The 17,108-nt window shown below is 46.8% G+C and overlaps 1 protein-coding gene across 6 annotated transcripts; it reads right to left on the bottom strand.

Moving 5' to 3' along the window:
• Positions 1-653: 653 nt before the first annotated feature.
• On the bottom strand, positions 654-16,870 carry LOC118770232 (bromodomain-containing protein 1-like). Of its 6 annotated transcripts, none has more exons than XM_036517780.1 (14): positions 16,634-16,870; positions 14,244-14,452; positions 10,023-11,398; positions 9,358-9,514; positions 8,688-8,819; positions 8,289-8,417; positions 7,595-7,907; positions 6,716-6,973; positions 5,920-6,417; positions 5,527-5,653; positions 4,888-5,018; positions 4,219-4,328; positions 2,020-2,174; positions 654-1,583 (listed from the first exon to the last, which is right to left on the bottom strand). In XM_036517780.1, exons 3-14 carry the CDS (start codon positions 11,378-11,380, stop codon positions 1,400-1,402), a joined length of 3,552 nt encoding a protein of 1,183 aa, XP_036373673.1. In that variant the 5' UTR covers positions 11,381-11,398; positions 14,244-14,452; positions 16,634-16,870; the 3' UTR covers positions 654-1,399. The 6 variants fall into 6 exon arrangements, with proteins under 6 accessions (XP_036373673.1, XP_036373674.1, XP_036373672.1 ...); XM_036517781.1 differs by lacking the exon at positions 16,634-16,870 and adding an exon at positions 12,267-12,408 and having other exon boundaries at positions 14,244-14,516; XM_036517779.1 differs by lacking the exon at positions 16,634-16,870 and having other exon boundaries at positions 14,244-14,516.
• Positions 16,871-17,108: the final 238 nt, after the last annotated feature.

The raw sequence follows: 17,108 nt of genomic DNA, 5'->3' as shown, positions 1-17,108 counted from the left end.
ACTATAAATGGCCAGAGATTTCAGAGGATGTTAAAATACTGCTAAATAATATTTTATGTCAGTATGAAGCTTTTATATTAAACATCCAGAAAATGAAAGTGACACTGACCAGAACCATGGACCAGTTCAAGTAAAAGGTCAAGTAAAAATTAACTATTTCCATCAAGTAAACATATGGCAACACTATCTACTGTCAGCAATTCAAATGCATAAATTCCACCTGTTTTTATTTTCAGTGTATTTATTAAAAAAAATAAAAACAAAACAATAAAAACCCTATGGGGGCCATCCCAGTAACCGCCTAATAGTCTATGTACAGAACATACATAAAAAAGTATTCAAAAACCTACCTATTGCTACCCAGGATCCTACTAAAAGAAAAAATAAAAAATAAAAAACATCACAAATTCTACTGGTAAACCATCAAAATTACAGGATATGAGAAACACAATGTAATTTATAATATGCAAACAACACAACTAGTGCCCCTATTATCACTTAAAACATTTTCTCTGTATATAAAGTAATGCAAATACTTTTTTTCTTTACAATAAATAAACACAGGCACACCTTCCTGTAATTTAATACAGGTCCCTGTAAAACAGACAAATAAAAACCATTGAGTTAAAAACGATTTTTTTTTTACAGTGGAATAATACCTTTCACACCAGACAGAAAGAAATGTAAGTAAAAAAAGGTAGGAAAAGTCTGGGCAGCTAGTATTTTTGGTTTCGTGAGAATGACGCACTTCCGGTTTTCCAAAGCTACTAAAGATTTCCCATGTAAGCATTTGAAGTATACATATATAGATTTATATAAATATTTACAAACAAAACATTACTAAAATTCTTGAAAATATTCTCGTACAAAAATAAAAAGATGCCAGGTAAGGAAGTTTATGCAAATAAACTTCAATAACTTAATAAAGCAGATATTAAAGAAAAGGTTATTGAAATACTTTCGAAACAGTATGTTTTAGCCCTAAGTGGGTCTCATTTATAACCAGGACGTTAGCGTCCGTAGCACCAGTAAAGACCGCATCATAGCGCTAACGTGAATCACTTTTAAGTATAAATACTAAGAAAAGTAATGTACAGTACCAATTAAAAAAGTCTACACAATAAGTTAGTGTCAGGAAATGTACAGGTATTTACAAGGTTCATTAAATACACAGGTGTTTATGAGTGGAAATGGAGTGACGTGGGGGGGGGGGGGTGTCGTGATGGGGAAATGTCATACGGAGTCCAGCAGTGATGCAGCAGCAGTCACGGAGAAACACATTCATCAAGTAGCAGCCAATCGACCAAGGAGGGAGGGCCGCGTGCGGCCAATCACGGCCAAGCAGACAGGTGGCTCCGCCTCCCTCCACGGGTCAAGCGAGTTGTGGGGGGCTGCAGGGTTAGTCCACGTCGCTCAGGTCGCTGACGGGCTGGTCCTGGACCCTGCTCAGGTGGTTCATGGCGCGGTTGAACGCCGTCTGCACGGCCTTGCGGATGCTGGAGGTGCGGCCCTCCATCATCTTTATCTTGTCGATGGTCTTGTCGATCCCCAGCGGAACCATCTTTGATTTAGGAAGCCACTGCCTGGAGAAAATAAAAAAGAGGGCAGTTGAGGAGATGCAATGAATCCCAGGAATCATGACTGAAGCTGTCGGTCATTTAGACACGTTGGTTTTCTTGAGGATATTATGGCACAAACTGCACGTCCCAAACTGCTCACCTGCACTCTCTGTTCACAGGTTATTACAACACAGCTCACAAGGGATTCTAAAGGCCTCCTGTCATTTTAGGATTTGTATTTTCCCTTTTTACGGCACTAAATGTCAGCACACACATGCAATAAAAATTCATATTTCAACACTTATCCATATAGAATATTTTTACCTTACAATAGCAGATCAACCATACTGTAGTGCACTGTACTATACAATGCCAAATCAATACAGGTTTCAACAGTTCTCAAAAGCGGCGGGTTGCGTCCTCTTAAACTCGACTCAGAACCGAAGAAGAAAAATCTCACCAGCTGCGTTTGTTGTCGAAGAAGAGGACGAGGAAGAGTTTCTCTCCGGACTTGTACTGCATCTGCTCTCCAATCCTGAGCACGTCCATAGGGGGCATAGGGATGGTGACGCCATTGTGATGGCAGCCCACCCGGGGCATCTTGGGGTCTATTATCTACATCAGGAGAGAGGGACACTGGTATGGGTGCTGAAGCGTACGTTATTCACAGCAGGAACAAACACATGCACATACACATACACACACATGCACCACACAGAGCTGCTGGTGCTGAAACGCAGTTTTCTGGAGGAGATTATGCACCGTTATCAGTACAGACTCATCCTCACAGCAGACATAAATACACGCACTGGCGATGGTGCTGAACGACTGACCAGACATGAGTCCAAGCACAGTTTCCACAATGCCTTCTCAATCTCGGGTAGAGCTGGCAACCGTTTGTGCACATGTGACTGAGCCCTGCCATCTGGTGGAGCCTTTGAACGGGTGATTTTATGTTTTCACGTGAATGCAGTTTGATGAAGATTATACCCTTCAAATGGAAATGTACAATCAGTGCGAAGCACTGGAAAATTTCCCCCCGTTTCAGCACTGAGGTCACAGCACACCACAAAGACGCACCAGTGACAAGGCGCATTTCCTGCGCCGATAACGACTTTGAGGTGTGGTCGCGTTCTGGTAGGGCTGTGAAGGGGAGGTTCTCCGGGGTGTGGGTGTTTAGCTCTTGAACAGAGGTGAACTGTGAAGGAAGGGCCCTTAAACAAGCGTGTACTGGAGGGTCTATGGCTGTTTGAAACCACCGCATATTGAAAACAGACGTAAGAACAACCTAATTCAGTTTTCACTCAAATGAGACTTTTAATTACCTTGACTTGTCAATTATGTTAAAAAGAACATAAGATTTTTGAGGATTACTGTTATTGCAGAAATAATCAAACTGGAGTAAAATTTGGATACACACTTGTGGATGCTCTGTAAGGCAAATTCCAGTTGCAAGCATCTTTTAGTCTTTGGGGGTTAGTCTTCCAGACGTGAGCTATCTGGTTTGTAAGCAGGCTGATGGTGCTAGGCTCGACAGTAAACGACATTAAGCTGGGAAGATGTGACATATGAAGGCAAAAATGTTCACATTTGCACAATTTGGCATGACTTTTCAAGTAAACTAGGAAATCTGTCCACAGTCCACCACTGTCCAAAATGAAAACATTTTCAAGGATTGTTGGAATCATGATATTAAATGAAGGGCTGCACAACTTCTAAGGTTCTAAGGTTATCAGATTTTTTGTGACCCTCTCTCCGTTAAGTATTGATTATATTTTTTTGTACTTTTTTGTAAGCCGCCACAGTCATTGAAAACTACATGAATTGACAGGGGAGGTGTTCTTGAAGCTGAAAACAACTTCCCTTTTCTACAGTAGAGGCAGATACTGCTCCTCTGCACTTAATCTGTAAGGAACATCAGTGTTAAAACAATCAGAGTAAGAATCAGAGTAAGAGAGACTGTGAAACTGGTCAGCTCTGCAGTAGTAAGAATGACATTCAACTGATAGTATTAAACAGACTTTCCATAAGGCTGTGAGACCTTGTGAGACACTATCAAAATGAAAACTTTGCTCCACTCACTACAGCACTCATTTGATTTCTACAGATGATGTGCTTAATTTTGAGGTTTCCTGTTGTGTTCTTGCACTTCTGTAATGTACTCTTAAGTACTGCCCTGGCTCCACTGTTCCTCGCTTCTGCGAGTGTAACAGGGTTATATCCACCCAGCATGAAGGGGAACGTTATGCATTCACAGCTTACCAGCTACTGGTGTTTCAGCAAAGGCTTATGACCAAAAGCACTGCACTCTCGCTAGGGCGGGGACCCGCTCTGTAAGTCAATGAGAAGTGCATGCGTGTGTGCCTGAGTGCGCATGTGCTCACATGTATGGGTGTGTGTGTGTATGTGTGTGTGTGCGCTTGGGTGTTTCTGTAGGCGCATGCATGAGTGCACGAGTTCATGATCAAATGTGTGTTTGTGTCTGTGTGTGGACATGCAAGTTTGTGCAAATCTGTATATGTATGTCCGCTCACATATAAGTCTATGTGCATGTGCGTGTATTGACAAGAATCACACGTGGCCCGTGTTGGAGGGAGTATTGGGGAGGGGGAGAAAGATGGTCAGTCTCTGACGCACGTACACACACACTCACACTCACCAAGGCAGGGTAGGAAGGATATCCGCTACATTTTGCCCAAACTAGTTTTAGAGGTTCCAGAACAACAGTTGCAGCACTAGCGGGCATCCATATATTGCTGTTGCCAACTTCTATGGAAGCAGGAATAACGACAATCAAGTTATGAGGGGTTCACTGCAAATACAGAGCAAAACATCTCCAAAAGCCATGCTTATAGTGACAAAGCAACATTACAACACATGAAACGTACCAGTCCGGTCAATGAACTATGAATACACATTGATGCATGACTAACAGCCTCATCAGAACAAGCAGAGTGGTCTACTCAGTGACTCATGAGAATCATGGGGGGGGCAAACAAGGAGGCTTAATGCTTCCAGTGGAGGGAGCAGGATGGCTATCACTCCTCAGTTACATGAAGATCTCATACTGACTGTGTGACCTGGAGGTTTTGTCCTGCAGGTGTGTCAGCTCAAGCCTCTGACACCTGAATGGTAGAAACTGCATTCTATGACTTTTTTTTTACAACAGCTCATATCATCAAATTCCACTCCTTTTTGAGAGGGGGGGAATGTATGGCCGGTCACACAATCTGGCAACTAAAATACAAACATCAAAACGCATGCAATCACATTCCCTACACATACACTGGACGGTACTGTACGGAAGAACTGAGAACGGCCAACGTACCGGCCGCGATCCGGGCAGCTTTGGCAAAGTTCCCGTTTTCGATGCAGGCGATCAGCTGGGTCTTGTCATCCACAGTGTTCCTCCTCACCAGCGCTGGCTTGCCTTTGCCGCACTTCGGAAGACTGAAACTGCTGAGGGACAGCAAAATCGAATCAGTCCTGGGTTATCAGAACTATACTCCACAGAGACGCTCGTTTTCCCACAGGCTCAACACAAGGAGGATCTGAAGGGAGTTTGCCTGTCCTCATATTGAAACCGCACTGAGGGACAACATGCTGACTAGCTATAGGAGACTTCTGATAGAAATTGGTACTGTATTGGTACTTGAATGGGACATACCTGGTGTGCTACCAGGAGCAGTAGAGTAGTGCATTGCCTGCTTGTGACTGTGAGGGGGTGTGCTTGGTGTGCTGGTGGTACGATGTAATTATGTGGTGAGTACTTTGGTGTGTCAGTGGCAGTGGGCAGTATGTAACACTGCATAGCTGGTGTGTCAATGGCAGTAGGCAGTGCACGACAGTGAACAGCTGGTGTATCAGTGGTAGCAGACAGTGTGTAACAGTTCAGAGATGGTAGCAGAAAGCAATGCCGGTGCACGGCTCCTGTCGGTAGCAGTAGGCAGTGCGCAACAGTGTGTACCTGGTGCTACAGAGCAGGCTGCCGCTGGAGGAGATGCTGGACTCTGAGGCGCACCTCCGCCGGGGCTCCAGCTGCCTGCTGGGACTGAGCTCCTTCTCCTGCTCCACGACAAAGCCGTTAGACAGCCCTGGAAGCACAAAACAAGAGGGTCAGCACACGCAGAGCCACTCTGCGCACCGCTGACACAAGCGGCATCAGGGCTCAACACAGAGAAAACAATGAGATGGACTCACAGCAGCTTTAGAATAACACAACTACAACGTCCACGCTCAATGAAAGAGGTCAGAACTCTGAACTTCTGCTGTTCTTCCAGCACCAACAGTGTGAATTCACCTTCAGTGTGCATCCTTAAGTGCAGTGGGCGTGCCCTCTCCTCGCGGAGGCGGGACTTACCTGAATCGAAGCGCTTGCTGGGGGAGGACTCCTCGCTCTCGCTGTCTCCGCTGGCGCTGCGGGACCTCTTCCTGGGCTGCAGGAGGGTCTCCAGCCGCGGGATGACCACCGACAGGAAGGTCTTGGTCCCCAGCTGCGGGCAGGGGGGCTGGGCCTCGCCCGCCTTGCCAGGCTTCTGGGGGCTGGCGCTTTTGGACTTGCGGAAGAGCACCGACGTCCGCCTGTTGACGGGGCCGGAGGGCTCGGACAGCGTGGACGTGGCCACCACGCTGACGTGGCCGTCGGGCAGCGGCGGGCACTCCGAGCTGTGCCCGTTCAGCGTCTCTTTGGGTCCTGGGGCCGCGTGTTTCTCGCCGTCAAACTTGACGCGCTTGTGGCACTTGTTCTCGGGGCTGGGGTCTATGGGTTTGAGGGTAGGCGGTTCGGAGTGACTGTCCGAATTTAGCGGAGGTGGCAACGAGTCCGACGGCTCCAGCTTTGGTGGCAGAGACTTGTCCCCTGAAAAACAATATGACAGCACCTGTAGCTCATGGAGAAATGACAACCCATGATAAACCCCCCATGCCCGCTCCAGTAGGCCCTAAGGCAGTCACTCCACTATAATTCACCAATATCACTCAGACAACATCTGTGATGTTCAAACTCGCAGACCTACAACAATAAGGTGTACAATAAATCCCAGCAAAATGACTTCAAACTGACTCAACACAGTACTGTAATGAATCTGAAATGGAAAAAGCAGTGCACCGCAGCCATTACGGTGAGCCCATTACGGCACACTGAGGCGCACGCATACCGTCCTCCTCCGCGGCCTGCCCTGCAGGCTCGGCCTCCGCCACCCGGGACTCCCTCCGCTGAAGGCAGGGCACCGCGGCCTTCCTCAGGCTCATCTCCGCGCGGACGCTGTTGATCTCCTTCTTCAGCAGCTTGAGCCTCTTGCTGCGCGACGGGCTCGTCTTCATGGTGCACGTCTGGTCCAGTTTGTGCAGCAGCTCCTTCAGCTGCTCCTCCAGGGGCATGTGCACCCGGTTCGCCGGGACCAGCAGCCGATCCACTGCGGGAGAGAGACCACAGCCTCAGTCAATTACATTACATTACACCCATTTAGCAGACGCTCTCATCCAAAGCAACTTTCAGCACAGAAGAACAGAGGTGTATCCATTCAAGCTGAATGAGCAACAGTGTCAGACCATATCAGGTCAGAACTTGAATGGAACAGCCTCGCGCCTAGGGTCGGATAGGAAGAGCCCCTGTCCGATCAGACGAATAAATTTAAAGCCACCTTCTAACAACTGCAAACCTTTGCTTTCTCTGTTTACTTCTGATGTAATTTTCTAATGCTGTTGTGAATTTTTGTACTGGGATGTTGGAAAGCACTTTAAGATGCACCGCCACAGCTGAGCTACTATTATTATTAAATTATTTCAAAGTTATCCACCCACTATATATAAAAAAAACAATAAACACAGTGCAAACACCCAGGACAAACAACAGTGCCATCACAGGTGTCAGAGCTGTATATCCGTTATTAACCAGTACAGTGTTCTTTGTGTTACGCGTGTTACTTTTCATTGACACTTAACGTTCCTCTATGCCGTTTCCAGTATCCTTTTGTATTTGCAAAAACACGGGTATTTACACAGACAACAGCAGGCCGAACGTAAGCGCGACTCACCCTCCTCCCAGGAGAAGGGGGGCGGTGGCTCCACCTTGGGCGGCTCGGGCAGGTGCGTGCCGCTCTCGTAGTCGAAGCCTATGATCTCGGCGTCGCGCCGGGTCTTCCGGAGCAGCGCCCCGCCCTGGTCCCGCAGGCGCACGGCCGCGCGGTAGAAGATGGTGTCCTTGGCGTTGTACTTCATGCAGTTGGCCACGATGAGGCTGAAGTCGTCCTCGAACTCGTCCAGGTTCCGGTAGCCCTGGGCCTCGATGCGCTTCCGCATCGTGGAGAAGTCCATCGGGTGCTTGATGTGGTCCAGGTAATCGGGTACCTGAGACGAAGCACAATGCCACCGGTCACTGCTGCTGCCTCGGAACCCGGATCTTTAAAATGTTTGACTGACTCATCCCATTCACTGTGTCTGCTTCAGACAAAGCACATAAAGATGACGGGGTGGACTGGGGACCAGGTCACAGATTACTAAAACTTCAATGACAGGTTCGTATTAATAAAACAAAAGTGATTATTGCCAGGTGCAGTCTGCAGGACTTCCCCCTTTCAAATGAGATTTTCTGTAAAGCTTGGCTTGTGTAAAGAACATTTCGGTTACACAATGTTATCATCATTACTTCAACAGATACAGGAATTGCCTTCAGTTCTTGTCCCACTTTCTGCTGGTGAGACTTTGGGACAATAGGGGTGTGATGCTCACCTCTTTGAGGCTGACAGGCTGAGCGAAGATCTTGGCCTGGTCCTTCTCCTGGAGTTGGTCCAGAACGGACCTCAGCAGAACCGTGAATGGAGTGAGCTGTACCTCCAGCACCGACTGCTGCAGCTTCACCTGCAGAACGAGACACACGACACAGGTTCAGAATGAGCGGGTAGGTGCATGCGTACACACACAAACCAACATCAGCCCTGGCTTTGTTACCAGCTACTGAAAAAGATAATAGTTTTACATGAGAAAAGAGACTAATATCTCCGTTCACTGTTCCTGTGCAGTATTAACACAGTGGGAGTGACTGGATTATAAGATGTGACTGTCTCTGCTCTGCCTGGCATTCACATTCTCTGGCGGTGGAGTGGTTGTGAGGCCGGGCTGTGGCAGTACCTCCTCCCTCTTGAGCTTCTCCCTCTTGCGGATCAGCTCCAGCAGCAGCCGGGCCCGCTCCAGGTCGTGCCGCAGTCTGTGCCACTCCTTCAGCTGCTCCTTCAGCGCCCTGCTCTCCTCCTCGTTCTCCTTCTGTGGGGTTAAGTGCAGCAGGCTCAACCATCATACACTGAAGAAGTTTGCAGTTTGCAGACTCCTGAGGTCTTGAACACAGGAGAGTGTGAGTGACTTACTTTCACCCTTCAACTCAATAACCCGTGATTCTCCCATCAGCTATTTACGACATCTGGCTATAATAACAATTTATAAACTTTCCGACCTGTAACCAGAAGGATCAGAGTCAAGAATTCCTGATTCATTAAAACCAAGTTTAAACAAACAAACATTTGTCTCAACACATGACGTTACAGGATTTTTAGACAAAGTACACTTTCCTCATTTACTCTAACACATGCGCCTCCTGTATGAGCCAAGGTATGCAAGCACAAATGATGATTTAATTTAAAGGTCTGAAAGTAACACACTGTTCTGTCATGACGTTTTAGTAAAAAGTGGCCCATTGTCGGGATTTCACAGGCAGCACAGAAATGGATGTCACAGCAGTGCAGAGGTCAAAGTTCACGACAGCCCTGTGATGTGTGCAGGTGTGCTGGTGTGTTGGAGAACTGACCGGTTGGGCGGTTCTCTGGGACTGCAGGTTGGACTGGAGTCGGCGGAGGAGAGGCACACCATTCCTCGACTGCCTCTTCAGCGTCCAGTAGCTCAAGACCCTCTCGAAAAAAACCCTCTTCTTCTGAATAGAGATTTGACCGAGGATGGTGCTCAACCTACAGAGAGAAAGGGCACAGTTCACTGAGTCTTATGAAGTTTGATCATCTTGAGAAAAATACTTTGGGAGACATAGAGGTCATAACAATGTAGCCTGAAGCAGGTTTACAACAAACGCTGTCTCATCTAATAAGGGGCGGCAGTGTAACATTGTGGTAAGGAACAGGGTTGTTAAACAAAGGCTGCTGGCTTGATTCCCCGCTGAAGCACTGCTGCTGTACCCTTGGGTAAGGCATTTAACCCACAATTGCCTCAGTAAAAATCCAGCTGTATAAAGGGATAACATGTAAAAAATTGTAACCTATGTAAGTCAATCTGGATAAGAGTGTCGGCTAAACGACAATAACGTAACGTAACCTAACAAGACAACGATCTCCAGAGTACAAATGCGTTATAGCAGTCATGCAATTACACCAGAAGAAAGACACGAAATGCAGTGCGAAAGTGTGACAGTTTTGTGTGTGATAAAGCTGCCTAAGACGTCAGTGCCCGACTCAGGCACCCTACCTCTGGGAAGGAATACTGGGCACGGTCACTGCTGGCACCGCGGCCTGGGGCTCGGCGTCCGCTTTCTTACTCTTCTTCTTCTGCCTGCCTTTTAACCTCGACCTGCCGCCAGTCTTGTCCCCGTTCTTACACAGTCCGTTTTTGGCCTTGGCGTCCTCGTAGATGGTGAGGGGCCGGCGGACGCAGCCGGCGGGTGTGTGCGCGCCACAGTAGGCTGTCTTCTTCACAGAGAAGGTGGGGTCGCCCGTCTCCGTCACCTCCTTGATGGGCTCCATCTTCATGTAGAGGCCGGCCTTCTGGGCGCAGCTGACGTGGAAGGCGGTGTAGCAGTTGGCGCGGTGGCACTGGATGCAGGCGCCGACGCCCTTCTCCTTGCAGAGGTAGCAGGTGAGCTTCCAGCGGGCCGGCGGGATGTTGCGCACGCCGTCGATGGGCTCGATGAAGACCGTGTTGGAGAAGCCCACCTCGGGCACCCACAGGGCGCACACCACGTGGCCCCAGCGGTCGTCGTCCGTCTTCTTCAGCGCCCCGCCCTTGTTGGGGCAGAGGACGCAGTCGACCGGCTGGGTGGGGGCCTGGAGGCAGTGCCGGCACAGCCACTGGCCCTCGGGGATGTAGGGCACGCCGTAGCACTCCTGGTGCACGGCCAGGTTGCACATGTCGCAGAAGAGGATGGCGTTGCTGTTGTGGCACTCACCGTCCATGCAGATGCAGCAGACGGCGTCCTCGTCGATGAGCGACCGCGGGTCCGTCCGGCCCAGGCTCTCGAAGAACGACTCCTTCTCGAAGCGGTCCATGAGGAACTCGAAGACGTTCTGCGACACCTGGCTGAAGCCCTCGCTCCGCCGCTTCTCGTTGACCAGCTCCAGCCAGGCGTAGTCCTCCTCGTCCATGTCGTACTCCACCTCCTCGTCCAGCTCCTCGGGCGTCTTCTCCACGTAGGTGTAGTAGGCCGAGGGCCTGCGGGGCACCGCGGGCAGGTTGTACTCCACCGTGCGGATTTTGGGCTCCGGGAGGGCGCTCTTGGGCGGCTGCGCGGCCTGGGCGCTGGTCAGGGCGGCGTTCTTCTTCTGCTGGTTGTTCTTGAGCCGCGCCGACCGCACCAGCGCCTGCTGCGGCTTCTCGCTGTTCTCCTTGTTGCTGTTGCACTCCGCGATCTCCTGCGCCGTGGGGTCATCGTCCGAGATGACCTCCAGCTTGTCGAAGATGCTGATGCGGTGCACGCGCCCGTCGATCTCCAGCTCTACCATGCGCTGCGCCTGGGCGTACGTCAGCGTCTCCCGGTTGGGCGAGGGCCTGATGGGAGAGGCCGGCCGCTGAGACGTCGGCACTCGGTTGCTCCGGGTTTTTCTCTTCATCTTGAGTGCCGCGAAAAGCTGAGGGGAAATACGGGAGCTTGATTAAAATTTAATCAGCTGTCAAGTAAATTTAAACAAAAAAAAGCGTTGCACAGAGTCGCATATCAAAATACTCAAGTCAGGAAATATAAAGTCACACCATGTGAATCTGATTAACACCGATTACTTTCATTTCCGCATTGTCCAGCCTCTACTACCAGTATGATATCAGGTATGGTGCCTCTCATTTGAGCACAATTTAATTAGAAGTTATCAAATGTAGCTGTTTACCAGCACTCAACTGGGTAGATGAAAGTCTAAAGAAAACTATCTGAAGACAACAATTAATTTACTGAAGATCTTTGAAACATTCAAAGATATCATTGCCCAATAACACAAAATGTGACTGACCCCTGAAAATAAAGGAAGGAAACTAACGGTCTTATTATGCTGTCAAATAACTGACGTTAAACCGTCACATGACAGAAAAAAAAGCTCAACAACTACTTTCCTGCTGTGTGGTTCTGACAAATCATTTTAGTACTAACAACAGTGATATGCCTGACTTCAGTCAGCAGACATCTTACTGAAGAGTTATTTCTGTGTCTTTATACAGCTTTGGGCACTGTAACAAATCTTGGAATTCTTTTTTTTTTACCTCAAAGGATTAATGAAAGGACATTTTCAAGCACACCCTGTGTTACCCTGTTGTACAGCACAAAATCCCTGCAATGCTGCATAAAATGCAGACTAGCTAATAACGACAACACAAGAGCACTAGAAGTACGTACAAAACTGGCACCTTAAGGTGGAACAAAACCCATTTTCAACCAGATTTACACGCAGTGCAACAGACTGTGAAAATTACACCATTACTACCATTCTGACGTTTTATAAATGTTCCTACCTTGAGATATGCGTCCCCGAGACAAACAGGGTTACAAACTTATAGCCATGACAGGTGGGCGCAAACTCATATGGCCCATCAAAACTGCTGTATAGGGGCTCTTGTTGACATCTGGATGACTCCAGTGAATGGAAGCTTCCTCCTGTAGGTAAGAAGCGATTTCATTCTACATTGGCTTGTGCTCACAATTACTCAGAAATGTGTCCAAGTTATGATTTCCAAGACGGACAGGATTTTGTGATCCAAGCTAACAATTTTTACACTACATTACATTATTGTCATTTAGCAGATGCTCTTATGTTTTCATATGTTATCCATTTAAACAGCTGGATATTTACTGATGCAATTCTGGGTTAAGTACCTTGCCCAAGGGTATAGCAGCAGTGTCCCTGCTGGGAATTGAACCAGCAACCTTTACAACCGGTTACAAGCCCAGCTCCTTACCATTGTACTATACTGTCACCCCTTACGCTTCTCTCCTTCAGCCTTGTGAGTCCGGTGTTGGACAGAAATATACCAACTGATGTGAAGCTACTGATATCTAATGTAGCCTTCACAGGCCACCAAAATAGCATTGTTTTAGATCTTACGCAATCATTTCAAACCTGGCTGAAACAGGTTATGTTCCACTTTAAAGTATACAGAACCTTAGCATCATGGTTTTATTTAAAAAACTTGTCAACTCAACAACATCATAAGGAGACAACATCCTGCAATGTACATAACAGTGAACCTGCTTCTTAGTGATCCGCAAAGCCAAAACACATCCCTCAGACATTTCACCACATCAAGTGACAACCGGGTCCTTAAGCAGGGGCAGGATCACAGTTAAATGCTCTATCATGAATAATCTTCCTTGAGAGAAAAAAAAAAATTGTGGAACTATTTCAAGGGTGACTACAGTGGATTGTGTCACTACCAAGCACATGAGGCAATGTCGACAAAGACAAAGGGTAACAATGAAGTGTAGACAACGACCTGGTTGTCCCTGACAACAAGAATACATGCCATCATTACCTTGAGGTCTATGGAGAAAGCACCAATCAAGGTAACAAAAAACAGAAATAATAAGCAACCTCTATAACTGCCAGAGTACTCGCTACTTAAAATGCTTTACAGAAGATGGAAGCCGGACAAGCTGCATTCATTTTACAAATAAAAAGAAGCTTATGAAAGTGTTCAAGTGAAATTATTTAACACAAACTGGTACAAAGTAAGTGTTCATGTCAAGGAACAAACAGGACGCTGTCCTGTAGACTAACACTGGCCATTAATGCAATAACGCAATAATGCATATTTTAACTCAACTACTCAATATCAATATCAATTGATGCTTATATACAACAATATAAAAACACATTGTGAAATGATACACAATTTGTATCATTGTTATTGTCGACTTCAGCTGTGTAGCAAGCAAGCCAGCAACTAGGAGATCTAGCCAGCTGCTTAGTTACGTCCGTTTGGTTAAATTCCGATTATGCCCCCGCAGTCCGCAGTCAGCTGCATGCAGAGACAATAGTGTCCTTTAGTTTGCAACGAAAACTAGGAACAAGTGTGAGACTACAACGTTAGTTTGCCATTGTTGCTGGGAAACTATCCAGTTGTTTGACGTCACTGCACCAAACACTTTCCCGGGACAGTTTGAATCAATGGGATACGGCGACATAACGCGCATTTCGTCGAACGCTGCGCTGCAATCGTCTGCATATACCGCTGAGCTGCGCCTGCAGTGTTTGCGCCAGGCACTGATCATCTGAGAGAAGAGCGATCATCGCCAGCGGCCTGGGGTGCTGGGGCGGTTCACAATAATAAAAACTAGGAAAGTCAAACATGGCGTCCAACAAAACAAGAATCCGAGTCGATACAAAAAAAGTCCTATTTTTCGCCCAGATTGCCAGCTTCATTTGATTATGCACACCAACACATATATATCAAGCACATATATGAGTACGGATCACGTTACATGGCTCATACCTCGGAATTCCAAAGCTTTTTGCCTAAGACAGCAGCAGCGCTGGTGAAAGCAATGGCGATGTGGCCTGCAAAGCGGCTGTGATTCCGCACAATCTTCTCATCCAACGGGCGCCACTCGAGCTTTCAGCTGAATTTTCTGAGGATATACAGAGGTATCCACGACGTCCGTCTGGATTCCGACCTTGGTTCTATCATCGGCGTAAAAATATCTGCAAAAACAACCATTCGTAAATCGCACCGTTCCTTCCTGTAGACGACCCGCAGCTGCCCAAAGCTTCCCTCTCCCAACAACAATGCGGTTACACTAGAGGCCCCACCCGCACGCAAGACGTGATTACGTAAAGGGGGGAGGTCAGGAAGTCGCCGTTGTTCCGTCCGCCGTTATTAGAATTTCAGCGAGTCAGATAAGATACTAACAGCTACATTTTGACATGGTGTAGACAGTTGACTTAGGTAGTCTTCGCAAACAACACACATCCATCACTGAAAGAAACGTTTTTAAAGGACCTATACTGGCCAGCTAAAGCTAACTTCTTTTAACAGACTCGCATGCTAAAACTGAGAAATATTTAAACCCTTAGCAGCTAGTATGTGCACGGCTGGAAGGAAAACATGGGCATTAACTTTACCACGTGAAACAGGTGTGCGATCCTGTTGACATTTCTCAGCAGAGAAAGGAATGTAATCCTAAATAAATTGTTTAGAGCTATAAAAGTAGATGGGCTCACAAGCCAGTCAATGTAGCACATAGATAACTACCTATGGCCACATTCTATCGAATTAGCTGTTCACCTTTTCAGTTATGACATGAAATTAATACACAATTATTTGTTTCTCTGTGCGGTATACATTGCTACGTCACATTCCACCCATGTTGACAAATTAATAACCTATAGAATACCCCGATATGGAATAGGTTACAAATATTAAAAATGCCCCTGAATTTGGCCCCACCCATGATGGCGCCTCCTTGCCCGTGAGAAAGACCCCTCCAGGTCAAGAAACCCCGTATAATGTTTCATTTAAAGCGCAGGCGATAAGAAGGGGAAACAAAGCACCCAGCTTGTGTGTTGCGGAGGCGATTTATTTCAGACACCTCAGATCAGTATCAAAAGTCTAAACATCGCTAATCTACTCTTTATGCGTGTAGTTAGGATAAAAACCATTGTGACCATATTTGGGCGCAGTGCTGAATTACTATATTACAGAAAATATAACAAGTAATGGTAGTGTTTTGTTTTCTTTTCACGACTATACGTCGCCATTTTGGAAACCCTTAAACCCCGTGACATCATGAAAGCACGCTTCTTCCGTCCTACGCAGTGTGGAGGTCCTGCTGCTGAACGTTAACTATTACCGAAACAAAGCAAATGACTCATTGCCCATTTAGGTCAATGCACGTGTGTTTTTATTTAACTGTTACTGAAATTGGTCTCAGGGCTTTCAGGTATGTATGTTGTAGAGATACTCCAAAAAAATACCGTTAAAATCTGTAGGCGTGTCGGACTGATACTGATCTGGTTTCCGGCTGGTTCCTCCACTATTGTGCTGCCAGGATCCGGCTCTCCCTCACCAGTGGAGTTCCCGTATTGGCCTACACCAGGACCTTACGATGAAACTAGGCATTCATCCTCTGTCTCCTCGTTTAAGAGACAGCCTGTGAAGTCAGGTGTCCTTCAGGTTTCTTTTTGCGATCGCCGTGACAGTTGGGAGATTGTTCTTGTTTGTATGAATTGTAATGACACGTGCTGGAGGTAACTAGTTGGATAGTTAGCTAAGTAAGCCCCCATTGTAAAACCGTTTCACAAAGTAGTGTAATTAATAACGTAACAGTATGTAGCTTGGCATGTTGCCAGCTGTCTACAGAGGTTATCAAAGTGATCATTAGTCAGTATCATCCTCAGCGATGGCACTGACTTGCAGACGACTATGGAAATCCTTAAAGTTTCTGTCGTAGTAATTTAGCTAGCAAATTATAGTGTTTGAGATTGACAATCGCTACGTAATACTGCGCCACACTTGGCTAGTTTGTATACACGGTATAAATAAAGCACAACAAACGAAAGAACGGCCAAAACGACAGTAAACCCGGAAAATTCAGTCTGGCTTTCTCTTGATGAACACGCTGAGAACGTGATGAATATTTGACGATCAGTTGACGATCAGTTGTCTGGCTTTTGCTTAAAGGTGATTGTTAGGTAGCTAGATAAATGACTTGAAGCCAGCCAGCGACATTTTTGATGATTATATTTGCTGCCCAAATATCTGTTTTCAGTACATTGGCGAGTCAGCTAGCTATTGGCTGTTGTTCCTAATGTCAGGTATACAAGCCACTTGGCGAGCAAGCACATGGGATGTTGTGCCCGGATATAACAAAATTAAAGGAGCACCTTGTTCAGTTCCGGATGATGGATTTGCTTTGCGAAGTAGCCATGTAGTCAACTTGTCCAGCAGTAGTTTGTCTCCGTACCAGTGATTTGCAGTTTCGCTGGCTTGTGACTGTCGGAACACGAACCCAGGAAGTTAGAAGGTAGCTGAACAAACTCAGAGGTTTGTCAGTTCATGTAGATCGGAAACTTTTTTTCGCTGTTTGGCTAACAAACAGCGACGCCTTGATTTATTGTGGTAGTCCAGTGGTCCCCAGAAGTTTCCCCGTAGCACATCTTCTCACGTCCAATATATTTAAAACACTTTTTTTCCAACTGAATTTCTCTCACACAGACGCCACATTTTACATAACATGTACAGCAATTCAAGCCATCATTTGATATATTTTATCACTATCTTAGACAGTTTACAGTCAGCATCGTATAATATCTGCGTGTCGCAACTATAGTATTCCCTCAAATATTGTTCACACTAGCT

Source organism: Megalops cyprinoides, chromosome 23 (assembly GCF_013368585.1).
Source record: "Megalops cyprinoides isolate fMegCyp1 chromosome 23, fMegCyp1.pri, whole genome shotgun sequence".
Taxonomy (NCBI): Eukaryota; Metazoa; Chordata; class Actinopteri; order Elopiformes; family Megalopidae; genus Megalops; species Megalops cyprinoides.
This window is presented reverse-complemented; position numbering and strand designations above follow the sequence as displayed.